This window comes from Ochlerotatus camptorhynchus, unplaced genomic scaffold, assembly GCF_037179485.1.
Source record: "Ochlerotatus camptorhynchus isolate MF236.1 unplaced genomic scaffold, CSIRO-AGI_Acam_v1.1 ptg000228l, whole genome shotgun sequence".
In the NCBI taxonomy this organism is placed as follows: domain Eukaryota; kingdom Metazoa; phylum Arthropoda; class Insecta; order Diptera; family Culicidae; genus Ochlerotatus; species Ochlerotatus camptorhynchus.
Window position 1 is genome coordinate 1,819,948 of NW_027040718.1, and position 16,611 is coordinate 1,836,558.

Below are 16,611 nucleotides of genomic sequence, written 5' to 3' on the forward strand. Positions count from 1 at the left end.
GCCGATAGAAAATGCCTACTTTTGCTGACAGCGTCACTTTTTCGTGATGTTTCTGCAAATTCTCTTACGCACTTTTCGCTGACGTGGTGTTCCGGATGAGTGCATGTTGGGTCTCTTGTTCAAGTCAGCAGGAGTACGATGAGATTTTCAGGCGCTTGGGAGCCGAATTCGACCTAACCCAACTTGGAGATGTTCAACAGTTCGTTGGAATACAGGTAGAGAAGAAGAACGATCAGTATTGCCTCAGTCAGAAGGCGTACATTCGGAAATTGGCGGATCGTTTCGGTATGCAGGATGCTAAGCCGTCAAAGATCCCGATGGACACAGGTTTCATGCAGCAAAAGGAGAGCGATAGACTACCAACCAATGACAAATTTCAAAGTCTTATTGGGGGTTTGCTTTACTTATGCCGTTTTAGTTTGGTGAACCAGGTTCGAAACTGGGTTAGTTTCTTCAAACTATCACTCGCGCGGTGAACTGGGTGAACTGAAATGTTGTGTACATGGGTATGTGTGACTTGAAATAGAAAATCTTGAATGTATGCGTGAAACTGATGAACCTTGAAAAAAAATCGGGTTTGAACCTAGTCGTTTTCCAGGTTGCTTGGTGGCAAACATAGGTAGGTAGCTGGCGTTCAAACTATCGGTTTGACAGCTCTTAGGCTGCAACCCGGGAGAGGATTCGCTTCAAACTAAAACGGCAGCGGTGCATACACGACCAGACATTGCTATTAGCACGTCTATTCTGGGAAGGAAGGTGAGCCAACCCACCGCTGGCGATTGGGTAGAGGCAAAACGTGTGCTTCGTTACCTGGTAGGTACTTGTGATTTGAAACTGTACGTTGGCGGAGAAGGAGATCTTGAAGGCTATGCGGATGCTGATTGGGCCGGAAACATTACCCACCCGAAGTCTAACTCTGGTAACATGTTTCGACCTGGTAGCGGAACAAGCTTGTGTGGTGCTTTCGTCAACAGAAGCGGAATACATATCGCTATCCGAGAGTTTGCAAGAGTTACAGTTGATATTAAAACTCATGAAGGACAGCCATTAAAAAATTCACGAGGAAAATCAGAGCTGCATTAAACTACTGAAGCAAGACGGAGGAACTAAACGGTCCAAGCACGTGGACACCAGATGCCACTTCGTTCGTGACATGGCTGAGCAGAAGAAAATTGACGTCGTCTACTGTCCATCAGAAGACATGTTAGCGGACGCGCTGACTAAGCCGTTGGCACGGGTCAAGCTGGAGATATTACGTGAACGGATTGGCATGCGAATGGGTCGTTGAGAAGGAGTGATGGCGTACACCTTATGCTGAAACTGGCAACACGCAGTGTGACAACCGTCGAGGATAAAATCGAAAGTGAAACGAGAGCGTTTTGTAACAGGAACAGGAAATACATTTTTATTAGTTGATTGACTGCGTAACAGTACACATCGTGTGTTTTTATTTCAAGACCATTTCCCCTACTTATCAAGTTACAGATAAAGAACCACTTCAAAATTAAGCACAAAACTCGTTTCGCTATCCGAATTCACTCTATTTATCGCCCAAATCAACGGTAGAACTGGAGCAAGTCTCAATACAGGTAGCGCGATCCGGGAACTCACAGACGTGCAAACTGGGTATAAAGTGCAATCCCGGCGGGCAAGGCCTGTGAAACGAAGGAAGTATCATTGGAAAACAAAAGAGAACAAGTTCATTTAATTTAATCCTCACCTAATATGCTGCACTCCTCTGCTACACATGACGTACTCGCTACAATTCCACGGTACCGGAAGTAGCGTCAACACGTGTTCAATCTCCGTTTCACCGTAAACCGGACATTGTTCCAGTTCACAATTTGCTTGTGCTTGAATCAACACGAACAGGCTTGCAAATAAAAAACCGACTTTTAAAACTGCCATAATCTGTTTAATTCTGAATGAGTTGAGCCTCGATTTTCTCCGTGAGCGTTGTTCGTTTATGCACTGATCGATTTTATTACGCACCTCAACAATTTATAGTAATTGAATTTGTAGAACATGTTTACACACTTCAGATCACTATCGTACCCACGCTTGACACTTCAGAAAGGGTGATTTTCTCTATTGGCATAAAGGTAATCCAACGCCGTTAGGAGTGCGCGGTAATTTATTTCTTGTCTGTAACCTAACATCAAGTAGAAAATAGGTTAAAAATGGTGAATCACTTGAACATTATGAATGAAGAGACCGATGTACCTTTTTCTACGCAGAAACACTTGCAAAGTACTTCAAATTCACGACTCGAGATAGTGGTATGTAGATCACGTGTGGCCAATGCCCGTATAAGCTGATTATGATTGACCAGTCCCAACTGGTTACGGTCAAAATCCTGCAGCAGTGAGCTCAAGTTGGACACTACGTCAGCATATCGTGTAAGCTTTTGAAGTGTCCGGGATACGATGGTTCGCTCCTCAAAGTTCAGGTGGTTATGTGGACCATCTTCCGAGGGGAAATGCTGTAGCGGAACCAAAAGGGGTGCTTTCTCAAGATTACGCTGATAGTCAACTTCAGCAATCGTGTCGCATAGTCGCTTGTAGTTGATCGTATCCTGCAGCGGCGTTTTGAACATGTTCGCGAGAGTGCAAACTTCCGTTGGTGTAAGATCGATCCTTGCTGTGGATAATCCACGTTCGAATTGGTCCTTTGTGATGCGGAAATGGTTGAGCGGATCGAAGCCACGCATGTAGTCTATGGTACGCAGCTTTCTACGTACTACTTGACCCTTGACCTTGGCCAGAACTCGGACAATGTCATGCTCGAACTCATCTGGTTTATGGAGGCTCTGCGCATTCTGTGCAGCCAACCGGCTCTGCAGGTCTTCATACTGCAATAACGAATAAACTGTCAAGTTCTTCTCGAATATGTATGCATTTACCTGAAACTTACAGCCGAAGTAGCTTTGGGCATAGGATCAACATCACCGAGAAATTCCACATAGTTGAAACCCAAGTCGTCAGAGTAGCGCTGCTCCAATGCGTATCGCTGATCTTCGGTTATAAAAATACCTGCCATTGAAAGTGCTTCGCCAACCTGACTGCGAGACACGTGCCGGTTGCGGTGTGGATCGAAATCATTGAACACAGGTCTTATCAAAACTCGTCTAGACTCAACCAATGTACGAATACAGTTGACAACATCCTGCGCTAGCTCTTGATGCGATGAATCCATCCTACTTTCTCGTTGCAAATTTTGAACCTCTTCTGGTGGAGATGCAACCTCTCGGTATGGTCCCTTGTCCAAGTTCTTAATGGTGAACACCTCGTCGATATCATCTGTGAAACGGTCCCAGCGGATCCGGTTCCCGTTCGTAGGATGCTGATACCGATGACAGATGGTTCTAACCTCATTAGCCGTTAACGGTAGCCGATGTAAGCCGGATAACCCAACCGCATCCATCGATCGGATGAACTGACTTCGGCTTATCCAACCCCAACCATGCAGGTCGTATTGTTCGAAGAATTCGCGAATTCGGACACGGTTCTCCCAAATGTGACCCTGGATGCGTAGCATCAACATACGGAAGTTCCTCTCCTCTCGCGAAGGTTCCAAGCAAGAGTGATAAGCTGTATTTTTCTGCAAAACGTCCTCCAACCTCACTTTACCGACTTCTGGCCTTACAACCTTCGGAAGCTCCACGGCAATAACCTTCGATGGAACTTCTTCATTACATTGACGATCAATAGGACCTTGCGCATCCAGATATCGCAAAAGTTGGTCAATCTCTTCGACAAACGCTTCATAGTCCAATTTATAATTGTCAAACCCAAAGCGCTTAGTTAGAAGCTCGCACTCCGATTGTCGCAGGGCAATTCCCAAGAAGTACAAAACACGCTTGAAGTAAGCAATCGTTACTGATCCCCCCTTCCGAGCAATCAGATCATAGTCTTCGAAGTAAGGCCTCAGAACCTGTTCGCGAAAACGCAAAGCTTGAGCAATTTCCATCAGCAGTAAAGATAATCGACGGTGTTCGTGGCTTGAAAGGACCTGCTTCGACCTTCCTGCAGCAGTGAATCCGTCATCTTCTCCTGTTACAACGTCTAAAAACTGTCCGTAAGCCACTCCTGCCATATCCGGAGTTTTGAAGTAGTCTGCCAGCCGACAAATGTCGTTATCGCTGAGACATCCTTTCAGGGCACAGCTAAGAATGTTGGCAAACTGGCAACCTGGAACGTAACCGGTGGAGCATAGATCGTGGCCTTGAAACGACTTTCTCAGCTGGAAGGCTTGATTTGCGTCCAGTGCATGCCGGATGCGATCGCACAGCTTCCAAGCGGCAAGGACGCAGTCATTCTGGAACATATTTTACAATGGTCTTTAATAATGAATTCAAAATATGGTTCAAGACCAATTTACCTCTGCGTTGGGATTTGTATGGCATGGAAGTTTCATCGTAATTTTGTCCTTGCAATGAGGTGCTTCTGATAGGGTTACAAAGTGACTGAAGTGTGACGGCGGATATCGTCGACTACTATGGTTAAATCTAGTATTCTTGTAGAGCAATGGACTCTCGTAGACAGGGGTTGAAACAGTTGACGTTTTTTACTACACTCGCTTCGTTGTCGTGCGTGACAGTCTGTTTGTATTTGAACACTCATGCTCTACCGTCGTCTCTCTCACACAACACGAGCGGTAGAATAACATTCGAGCTAAAAGAAAATTATCAAAATAGCTATCATATGACATGTGTGATTTCGTTGTAATTCCTCAATTTGGTTTAAATCAAACCATTTCTGATCAGAAATATTATTGCTAGGACATCATTGCTTGCTATTTTCAGAATTCACACAAGCACACCATCAGCAGCTCTTATTATGAGAAAAACTAAAATACATACATTCGTGACGGTCTTCGGCGACAGTGTCGTATGACAGAGCCTGTCATACGACGTTTTAGTTTGGTACTGTACTATGATAGCTTGCTTTGCAAGTGTCGGAGGCAAAGGCAGTCAATTATCACAGAAAATGTGTCGACTACCGTGACCGCTTACAAGACTGCTCGTAGAAACACTGGCGCATTTTAACGGCGGAAATCTGACATACGTAATTACCGTGGGATTGCCATTATCTCTTGCATTCCAAGGATTTTTGAAGCAATCGTTAATGAAAAAATATTATTATTATTAATCAAAAACAGAATCACTAACATGCAAAAGGGTTTCTTCAAAGGTCGTTCAACTAGTACACATTTATTCGAATTTGTCTCGCAGTTCCATCTAGGCCCCCTTTTGTTTATACTATGGGTTGATGCATATATTATGTCACGCTCTAGGTGGGGTCTAATATTTTGTGACAAGCAATTCATTAGGTATAGGAAAAACGTGACTATAGGGGGGAGAGGGGGGGGGGGGGTAAGTTTTAATTTATGCCGACGACATGAAGCTCTTTTTGGAAATAAAGAACAAGGAAGACATCAGGACATTCCAAAATAAAATACACATTTTTTTTAACTCTTTATTTTTTTTATAATGCGTTTATTTTTCCAGGCTCATTTGCTATAGCTTTGCGGAGCCAATATTCATTGATTAGATTACAAAATTACTTAAAACTAACGTTAGTAAAGCGGGGCCGATTACTCGCGGCTATCTCGAGATTAGGGGTGACAAATTGTAACAAATGGATGGCAGGGTAGGGATTGTGAACACAAGGTTTGGAGAGCAATGTGCTCTTGATCTCGAACTAAGCGACACTCTGATGAAAAAGACAAACATGGGGGTACACCGATGATATCGTGATAACCACTGCCACACGCACATAAATTGCTGCCTGAGAGCCCAATTCGATAGAAGTGTGAGTCTAACGAGCAGTGATTGGACATAAGCCTTGATATAACGCGTATAAAGTCGCGGCTCATGTCCAACCCTTTGAACCATGGTTTGTTCGACACCTGTGGGAGAATAGAATGTAACCATCTTCCCAATTCACCATCATTCAATTTTTGTTGCCAAGTGATGAGGACTTGCTGGCGAGCAGTGGCGCCCACCTTAGCCAATGAGTCCGCTTTCTCATTACCCGGAATTGAGCAATGAGATGGGACCCAAGCTAAGGTGATAGTATAGGAGCAGTTAGATAAAGCACTCAGTTTAGTTCGTATTTCAGGCAGGAAATACGAGGAGTGCTTCATCGGCCTCATTGAACGAATAGCCTCCAATGAGCTAAGACTATCTGTAAAAATGAAATAATGGTCAGAAGGTAGTGAGGCAATTCGCTCTACTGCGTAGAATATAGCTGCGAGTTCCGCAACGTATACGGAGCATGGTTTCTGCAGTTTATAGGAGGCGCTATGAAATTGATTAAATACACCAAATCCAGTGGAAGCATTTATGGTTGACCCATCTGTGAAAAATCTTTTATCGTTACTTACATGGTGGTACTTGATTGCAAAAATTGAGGGAACAACCATCGACCGATGGTGATCTGGTATTCCATGGATTTCTTGCATCATGGTCAGATCAAAATTTACAGAGGAACTATAGAAGGCTTGAAAGCAATAACGATTGGAGATTAATGAAGAAGAACCAACCTCCAGCGTCATGTACTCATAGTACAAACTCATGAATCTTGTTTGAGGATTTTGGTCGAGCAGCTTCTCAAAGTGTTCTATTACCAAAGGATTCAATACTTCACAACGGATGAGGAACCGGAAAGACAGCTCAGCGAAACGATCTGTCAGTGGGAGAACACCCGCGAGTACTTCGAGGCTCATCGTATGCGTCGAGTGCAGACAGCCAAGCGCGATTCGGAGGCAACGGTATTGAACTCGTTGCAGCTTCAAGATATGTGTTTTCGCCGCGGATTGAAAGCAGAAGCTACCGTACTCTAGAACCGACAGGATGGTTGTTCGATACAACCTGATAAGATCTTCCGGGTGTGCTCCCCACCAAGTTCCGGTAATTGCACGAAGAAAATTGATTCTTTGTTGGCATTTTTGTTTTAGATACGCAATATGTTTTCCCCATGTGCATTTGGAATCGAACCAGACACCTAAATACTTGAAAGATATACTTTGAGTGATTGTTCTACCCTTTAGTTGAAGCTGTAACTGTGCAGGATGATGCTTCCTAGAAAAAACAACCAACTCAGTTTTCTCCGGAGAGAATTCGATACCCAGCTTCATAGCCCAAGTAGACAAATTGTCTAAGGTATCTTGCAATGGTCCTTGCAGGTCCGGTGCACTTGGCCCTATAACGGACACAACGCCGTCATCTGCAAGCTGCCTTAGCGAGCAATTTTCATCAAGACAACCATCAATGTCTTTAACGTAAAAATTATAAAGAAGGGGGCTTAAACATGAGCCCTGGGAGAGACCCATGTAACTAATTCGTGAAGTTGTCGAGTTTCCATGAGAAAAGCTCATATATTTCTCAGACAACAAGTTGCTCAAATAGTTGTTCATAATTGGTGAAAGCCCACTATCGTGGAGTTTATCCGAAAGGACATCGATACAAACAGAATCAAAAGCCCCCTTAATGTCCAAGAAAACTGAACCCATTTGCTGTTTTTGCGCATAGGCCAGTTGAATTTCAGTTGAAAGCAACGCAAGACAGTCGCTCGTTCCCTTGCCTCTCCGAAATCCAAATTGCGTATCTGAAAGTAAACCATTCGACTCGACCCATTTGTCTAGACGAAAAAGAATCATTTTCTCCAACAATTTCCGTATGCAGGACAGCATCGCGATGGGACGGTACGAGTTATGATCCGACGCGGGTTTACCGGGTTTTCGAATGGGTCAATGTGATCTTTAAAAGTTAATTTTTGGTCAAGTATTAATCCAAGATATTTCACTTGGTTTGACCAGGAAATTGGAACTCCGTTCATAATCACTATGTGACTACTACTAGGTTTAAAAAAGGAAGCTCTAGGCTTATGTGGAAATATTATAAGTTGAGTTTTGGAAGCGTTGGGAGAAATCTTCCATTTTTGTAAATAAGAAGAAAAAATATCTAAACTTTTCTGCAGTCTGCTGCAAATAACACGGAGACTTCTTCCTTTAGTGGAAATACCTGTGTCATCAGCGAACAAAGATTTGTGGCAACCCTGAGGCAAATCAGGGAGATCCGAAGTGAAAATGTTATACAATATAGGCCCTAGAATGCTACCCTTAGGAACTCCTGCTCTAATAGGTAGTCGATTAGATTTGGAATTTTGATAATTTACCTGCAGAGTTCTGTCAGTTAAATAATTTTGAACTAATTTCATAATGTAAAGTGGAAAATTAAACTTTTTCAATTTAGCAATCAAACCTTCATGCCAAACACTGTCGAATGCTTTTTCTATGTCTGGAAGAGCAACTCCAGTTGAGTGGCCTTCAGATTTGTTTGAACGAATTAAATTGGTAACTCTTAAGAGTTGATGAGTAGTTGAATGCCCATTGCGAAATCCAAACTGCTCATCTGCAAAAAATGAGTTCGTATTGATGTGAAGCATCATTCTATTTAAAATTATGTTTTCAAAAAGTTCACTTATTGAAGAAAGCAAACTTATTGGACGGTAGCTAGAAGCTTCAGCTGGATTTTTATCCGGCTTCAAAATTGGAACAACTTTTGCATTTTTCCATTTATCATTGCTATGTTTTCAATAACTTTAACTACTACTTTGCATGTTAATCATCAAAATAATCAGAACTCTTTATTTTTAGTAATCGTACAGTTTCTGGCTGGTATGGGAGACTTCGATGTTGATGGCGAAACTGGTGGTTGATTGGAGATCGATGAACCAGTCTCGAAGAATTCGTCGTCGTCTGAACTGTCATCCTGATGCTGGCTAATGTTAACTTGTTCCGGTTCAGTCGATCTCATATTCTGTTGTATAGCGGTCTGCTGTGCTGAAGAATGCTGCTTAAGTTCGAAGTCATCCACTAGGATGTCGAACTGAGTTGGTGCTGATAATGGCTTGAAAGTATCATCGCATCTAGGTCGAAACTGGTTCACGTGTGATCGAATAAGCTTCCTCCGACCTGACTGGTAGTCGAGCAGAACGTTGAAGTTGACTCCGCCGATGACTTCAAGAACAGTACCGGAAGCCCATTTCCACTTGTTCGTATTCTGATACAGCTTCGCGTAGACTGTTGAACCCGATGTAGACTTCGGACTTTGTTGATCGGACTTACTGGAGAACGCTGATGGTCGTAAGAGATCCAATGGTGTACGCATCGGCCTGCCCAGCAATTCCTCTGAAGGTGACCTCCCAGCAAGTGTTGCACTGGGCGTACAACGATACATTTGTAGAAAAGTTTGGAGCGCTTCGACTGATGGAACTTCTTCCCCCTCAACAATTTTGTGCAATGAGCGTTTTAGGATATCGACAAAGCGTTCTGCCTGGCCATTTGACTGAGGGTGATATGGCGCTGTACGAATGTGGATAATTCCGAGCTGCTGACACATCTTCTTGAATTCAGCACTACAGAACTGTGTTCCGTTGTCTGTGACAATGGTCTCCGGAATACCGAATCTGGCAAAAGTTTCCTGAAGAAATCTGATCGTGACAGCTGCTGTCGTCAAGCGTGTTTGAAAAATTTCTGGCCATTTCGAATATGAGTCCACTATGACTAAGTAGTTCATTCCGTCAAATGGCCCTGCGTAGTCTAGACGGATTCTCTTCCATGGACCGTCTGCTCTTGGCCACGGTTGAGGTTGATAATGTACCGGAGATTTTGCTGTGCTGGCACAAATGCAACACCGACGAACCAGATCCTCAATATCATTATCGACGTACACTGCACTGCGAGCGATGGCTTTCATCCTTTCCATGCCTTGGTGACCACGATTAAGCTGCTTTAGAATGCGTTGCTTGTAACATTCTGGTATCACTACACGGTCGTTCATCATGATGCGTCTATTGACTACTGACAAAGACTCGCGTCGAGTATGGAAGGCTTTCAGGTTTTGATCTGCGATAATGCTGCTGTTCGGATAACATCCGTCAATGTATTGTATGACTTGTTGCAGTAGGCCGTCCTTCTTTGTTGCTGTCCTGACCATCTTGAAGTTCACAGGCAGCGATGTAAGACATTCCTCCAGGCTTGCGTTTACTTCTTCTTCCAGACTAACGGTGGCAACAACGTACTCTTCCTCGGGTTTTTGATGGTTGCTTATTAGCCGAGAGAGTACATCCGCATATCCAAAGTCTTCCATTGTCATGTATACCACGTTGAAGTCAAATCCAATCAGTAATAATGCCCACCGTTGAAGACGATTTGCAGTGTGTAGTGGAATACCTTTTTTCGATCCGAAAACTTTGAGTAAAGGTTGATGATCTGTCTGTAGCGTGAATTTTCGTCCCAGCAGCATTCGACGAAATTTCGTTACTGCAAAAAGCAGCGCCAACGCTTATTTTTATACCTGGCTGCAGGCTTGCAATTGCTCATTACAGCTAAAATGCTATTTTTCGTAATTATGAAACAATGAGATACTATAATGATAATTTTTATTTGTAAGATGCAAGAAGAGGTGGTAAAGTTTGTGTATGACACATAAAATTTGTCAATTTTGCTTTCAGTAGGTCACAACTAGCGATTAGCTGTAACGATGAGCAATGCGATGAGCGAGCAATCAGCGATCATAAAATCACTAGTTGTGACCTTCTAAAAGCAAAATTGACAAATTTTATGTGTCATACACAAACTTTACCACCTCTTCTTGCATCTTACAAATAAAAATTATCATTATAGTATCTCATTGTTTCATAATTACAAAAAATAGCATTTTAGCTGTAATGAGCAATTGCAAGCCTGCCTGGCTGTAGTTCTGTTCGGTGCTGGTCAATGTTTTCGAGGCGTTTGCTATCGCTTTGATCTGCCCATCCGGAAAACGATGCATAATGATGGCACCTATACCGGTCTTCGAAGCATCACCCGCTACGATTAGCTCGATGTTTGGGTTATAATGCGTAAGCAACAAGTCTGATTGCAACACATTTTTGATGCTGTCGAAAGCTTTCTGACACTGGTCACTCCATACAAACTTCCTGTCCTTTTTGAGAAGATCATCTAGCGGGTGCCGGATCCGGTGGATTTCTCGGACGAACTTTCAGTAGAAATTTGCCGCTCCGAGAAAAGAACGGAGTTCGCTGACGTCTTTCGGTTCCGGCATTTTGGCTATTGAAGCTACCTTTTCAGGATCCGGTTTTATACCGTTGGCATTGATGAGGAAACCTAGGTACCGGATTTCTTCTTTGTAGAAGTTGCACTTTTCCGGTCGTGGACGGAATCCATACTCTTGGATGCGAGTAAATAGCGTCTCCAATATACGATCATGTTCTTCTCTGTTCTTGCTGCTGCTGGAAGGCTCCAGATGTCGATTTCACACCAGGCGGCAGGCGGTTGAATTGAAATAGCCCACGGTGGGTGTTGATGGCTAGCATCCGTTTTAAGTCATCGCAACCTCGACTTGGAGATAGGCATCTGATAAATCAATAATGCTGAACACTTTGCTTCCCGACAGCTTGGAGAAAATGTCTTCGGGTGTTGGTAGCGGAAAGTGATGTGGTTCGAGTACCACTTTCAACCCTGTAGAGTAGTCGGCGCAGACTCGAATTTTTCCTAACCGAGACAATTGAGGCAGCCCAGTCAGAAAAATCCACAGGCTGGATGATGTTTAGCCGTTGCAATCTGTCTAATTCTTCGTCAACTTTGGGCACTGCATGGAATGGTACCGGTCGTTTCGGCCTGAAGACCGGTTGCGCTTCGGGTTTCAGGTAGAGTTTCACCTTCGTTTTCGTGCAATGTCCGAGGGAATCACTGAAAACTTCGGGAAAACGGGTGAAGTACCAGTTGGCTGAATCGAATGAATTGGAACAATTTACCTGGTTGCAGATGGTGGTCAACGGCTTCGCCCAAACATCGAAAGCGTTCATGAAGTCCAGATCGAGCAAGTTCAGTCCCTTAACTGACGTGACGTGACAGGTTCCGTGTTGCTGCTCTTCGCCGATCTGCATTTCACAAGCAAACCGGGACCAGAAACGGATGAAGCTTCTAGATATTCGGTACAACTTCATCAGGGAATGTATACAGAACGATGTCATCAGATTGAAGTGAGGGGGGTTAGAAGGAAGGGATGTAAGTGACTGATCGATTCTCTTCATCGACTCTCTATTTAGTTGATAATAATTCAGCTGCAAACACATTCCTTGATTCGTGTGCCATTCTGCATGCTGGATGAAAACCTCCTTTATCAAACGATGTGGCAAAAAAATGCAAAATCTGTTTATAAAGCTGTGGCTATCAAAAGAGAAAATCGATGAAGAGAATCGATCAGTCACTTACACCCCTTTCCTTCTAACCCCCTCAAGTACATTCCTACTGGAGACTAACTGGCAGACATCTTCACGAAGGGCCTACCTGCTTTTCTTTCACTCCAACAAGTCCCAGACGATCTTCCAATTCGTTTTCAATTTATGTTATGGAGGCTCCGACAATTCAAGCTGAACATTGCATTAGGTCCTAAGTAACATTGACAGATTCTCTTCGTCGACTTTCTCTTTGCATCCCCACGGCCATGTAAAGACATTCCCACTTATTTTCAGCTCACAGATCGATAAAAGAAGCTTTTAAGTAGCATCTAATACGTCAACCAGATCAAGAAACGGTTATGTGCTCAAGTTATAAACGAAAGAGAAAGTCGATGAAAAGAATCGATCAATGTTACTTAGAACCTAATGCAATGTTCAGCTTGAATTGCGATATTTCTCCGCAATTAATCACACTGGAATCATCCGGAACATCATCGTGCTGCTGGTCTTAATGTGCGCGTTTATGGCGACCACAGTTGTAACCGGATGAATCAGCGCATTGTGGGACAGTCATCTTCGTTGCAATGTATTTTGAACCGACCCGACAGTGTATCGACAAGCAACCGTTTATAGCTTCCATTGTGTTACTATACTAATTTGATCTTCATAGGACAAGTCCCATCCTTCCCGTTGACACGGCCTGCACGGCTTCTGTTTCATCCACTCGGGAACAATGGATCCGTTTGCCTCACAGTGACTGTATTTTTACCGGGATATCTTTTGGGGGCTTCTATCAGACATCGAATAGTACGGACGTTGGCAAAGATACTTATAGAGCTAATTCAATTTTAATAAAACCTATAAATTCTACTAGAAAACAATTCAGTGCCAACATTTCAAAGGGCGTAATTGCTTTTGTAAACAATGACTTTAGCCGTCAATTTCTCGCGAATGAAATCTTACCTCTCCAAAATAACAATGCTAGCTGGTAGAGGAAACATTATTATTATTCAAAGCAGGCTTGCAATTGCTCATTACAGCTAAAATGCTATTTTTCGGTATTATGAAACAATGGGATACTATAATGATAATTTTTATTTGTAAGATGCAAGAAGAGGTAGTAAAGTTTGTATATGACATATAAAATTTGTCAATTTTGCTTTCAGAAGGTCACAACTAGCGATTTTATGATCGCTGATTGCTCGCTCATCGCGTTGCTCATCGTTACAGCTAATCGCTATTATGACCCTCTGAAAGCTAAATTGACATGTTTTATGTGTCATACACATACTTTACCTTCTGTTCTTGCATCTTGTAAATAATAATAATCATTAAAATATCTCATAGCTTCATAAATCCGAAAAATAGCATTTTAGCTGTAATGAGCATTTGCAAGCTTGATTCAAAGACAAGTAAGGCTACCTAATCGTAAATATAAGTATAATTGTAAATAATTTAGTCTACGATACCCTGCAGGTAGAACCTTTTTACCCCAGCTCCAAGTGCGGCTCCACGCGAATTAGGCAGTCATCGAAATAGCGTTTCCAGATAATTCAGATTGAAGGTTATTTATTGTACGTACCCATTCGCTGCTGAATGCCAACCAACTTTCCCCTCACATCCGCGTTCCTCTCTCTAATAGCCGAACTTTTCGTTTAGCGAGGTCCTACCGTCTCCGGTTTGGTTCTGCGGTGGAACCCACTCGATATTCTTCTCTTCGCTCTGCAATTCGTCAGCATCATCGAAGTCGACGTTATCTCGATTCCGTTCCCTGCCGCGGTTTCGATTGCGTTTCTTCTTACCAGACGACGACGAAGTTGCAGGATCCTCACATTCCGTTTCACTTTTACGCTTCTTGTCGCTATCTTCTCGTCCCGGAGTAGCATCTGCAACCTCTTCCTTAGGTACGGTTTCGGTTGTTACGATCAGACTGTCTTCTGCAGGCTTCTGAACGGTCTCCGCTTTTTTTAGATGCTGTTCAAGCAGTTCTGGATTGAAGGATGGACCTTGCACTTTTTTGGGCACCTTTGGCGCCTCGGGTTGCACTAGTTTCCGTTCCTCCTTGGGCTCTTCTTTCTTCTCTTCACCTTCATCCTCGTCTTCTTCGACTTCCTCACCATGGGAACTTGTAAAGCCACCGACTTTAACTACGGATTTTTTGATTCCGAACGTCTTACTCAGTTTGTTACGTTTGCCAAATAGAGGCATCATCTTTTTCTTAAATTGCTCCTTGCTACTTGTAGAACCTGATGGATCCTGACTCATAGTTGGGAGATCATACGGTTTTGCTATCTTAATGAGCTTCTGAAGCATTTCATGTTCCTTCAGAAGCCTATCCTTTTCTGATCGAAGCCGACGGACTTCAAACTTATCGTACGGTTTATCTTCCGACAACTTTGTCAGAAAATCATCGACATCGTCGTCGTTTTCCGGCAAACAAGTTCCTTTTTCGATCATTTGCCGTTGTTGAATTTTGCCTTCAATTTCTTCGAGACGCTCTAGGAGATCTGCCTCACGTCTGATCAGATGTTCATACGTGTGTACTTCTGGAGATTGCTTGGCTTGCTTTCTCTGGCGACGTCGTTCAACGTCTCCAGTACGGTCTAGGAAATCGTCATCGTCGTCGGAATCGGATGTCTTCTTGTGTCGACGTCGAGGCTCTGTAGACGAGAACAAATATTTAGAAAAAAAAAAAAGCCTAAAAAAACTAGGATTGTGTTTTGCGCTTACCATGGGTCGCCTGGCGGAGCAATCCATACCGATCCAATATGCGGCAGGCCTCCAGTGCACATTGCACAACTACTTCCTTCTTTTTCCCCTTGTGGGTTACCTCTGCCACAACTGGTCGCCCGAAGTCATCGTCTACCGGGAGTTCCACCTTGCAGACATAGTTCCCAACCGATAGTTCCTCCAGCTTGTAATCCAAATCGTGACCTTCCCTTTCGAAGTACCCGCGCAACGTCTTCTTTGGATCATCCAAAAATAGTTCCTCATTGTTTGTTACAGCAAATGGATTGTGAGCGAGATCAGTTTCCTCATCGGCATCCTCAGCCATTCCCCAATTGACACCTTCTTCTTCCTTCAACTTGTCGATGCGTTCCTTCTCCTGCCGTTCGATCTCTGCCATTTCCGCACGGAGTTTTTCCTGCTTCTGTCGTGTTTCCTTCATCTCTGTGATGGTCATTGCAGACGCTTCATCTTCGTCCTCTGGTGGTCCTTGCAGAATATACGTTCGCGAGCTCGACCCCAGCTTTATCATGTACCCAACCATCACCCTAACGTAGGTCCTCGGCTTCAAACGTTGTTTATTCAGGAACGTTCCATGTGTGCTATTGAGATCATACAAATACCATCCCGGCTCGATCGTAACATGTTGCCGTTTGTCTCCCTTCTCTTCCTCGCCATCGGAGTTATCCTTCGTTTCCCCTACAACACTCTTGTATTGTAGAATGGCATGGTACCGGGATATGGTGGGATGAGCCATATTAATGTCACAATTCGGCAACCGACCAAACAACCAATGCGCTTTGTTCTGCAGTTGCTGAACATGTTCAATAATTACACCATTCTTTAGCACCTCAAAGCTGTAGTTCAAGGAGCTGTCACACTTCCGCGACCATGCTGGTTCTTTGTAGGGAATGGGTGGAATTTCGTTTGGATCGCTCGCTAACTGTTGTTCCTTGTCCTGAACCGGTGGGTCCTCCGAAGAGGAAGGAACCTGCACATTCGCAGTGCAAGCAGAGGCCGGAAGTTCCCCTTTGCGACTTTTGCTGAGCAGCTTCAAATCGATCGACGGCTTTTTGAACGTGGATTCTTCGTCCGTCATTCTGATGATACTGTTTTCAAATGCACTCGTTTGTTGAAAGAAACTATAATTCCAACCTGCACCACTAATGCATTACTAATTATTTTAAATTCACTTAAAAGATTATCTTCACTGGATCGGGATAAACTGCACAAACTGCGAAGTATCCGTTGTTTTGATTTCTGTCTGACAAACGTTTCTGAACTCTACACAAAGTTTGAAAATCTGTGTGGAGAGAAAGAATGAACCAGTGTACACGCCTTTTCAATACTAACCCAAATTTGGGTACAATCCACCCAGATCGGTCAAAACTGAACCTACCCAAAAATGGGTAAACAGTGTTGAGAGTGACAAGTTGGCAAATGAACAACATCGACATGCATCCATTGACGAGTGCACGGATGGATTTGAGTTCACTCACTCGACAAAAAGTGACACAACAGCGGGGCCCTGTTTACTAAAAATGAACACATATGTGTTCATTTTCAGTAAACAGGGCCCCGCTGTTGTGTCACTTTTTGTGGAGTGAGTGAACTCAAATCCATCCGTGCACTC

At 43.5% G+C, this 16,611-nt stretch overlaps 2 protein-coding genes across 2 annotated transcripts; both read right to left on the minus strand.

The window, feature by feature from the left end:
• Positions 1 to 1,437: 1,437 nt before the first annotated feature.
• LOC135703978 (uncharacterized) lies at positions 1,438 to 4,426 on the minus strand. Its single transcript, XM_065225335.1, has 5 exons — positions 4,381 to 4,426; positions 2,914 to 4,317; positions 2,224 to 2,851; positions 1,721 to 2,152; positions 1,438 to 1,655 (listed from the first exon to the last, which is right to left on the minus strand). Exons 1-4 carry the CDS (start codon positions 4,414 to 4,416, stop codon positions 2,070 to 2,072), a joined length of 2,151 nt encoding a protein of 716 aa, XP_065081407.1. The 5' UTR covers positions 4,417 to 4,426; the 3' UTR covers positions 1,438 to 1,655; positions 1,721 to 2,069.
• A 9,412-nt stretch (positions 4,427 to 13,838) lies between these two features.
• LOC135703980 (kanadaptin) lies at positions 13,839 to 16,216 on the minus strand. Its single transcript, XM_065225336.1, has 2 exons — positions 14,982 to 16,216; positions 13,839 to 14,911 (listed from the first exon to the last, which is right to left on the minus strand). Exons 1-2 carry the CDS (start codon positions 16,075 to 16,077, stop codon positions 13,887 to 13,889), a joined length of 2,121 nt encoding a protein of 706 aa, XP_065081408.1. The 5' UTR covers positions 16,078 to 16,216; the 3' UTR covers positions 13,839 to 13,886.
• Between the last annotated feature and the right edge of the window lie 395 nt (positions 16,217 to 16,611).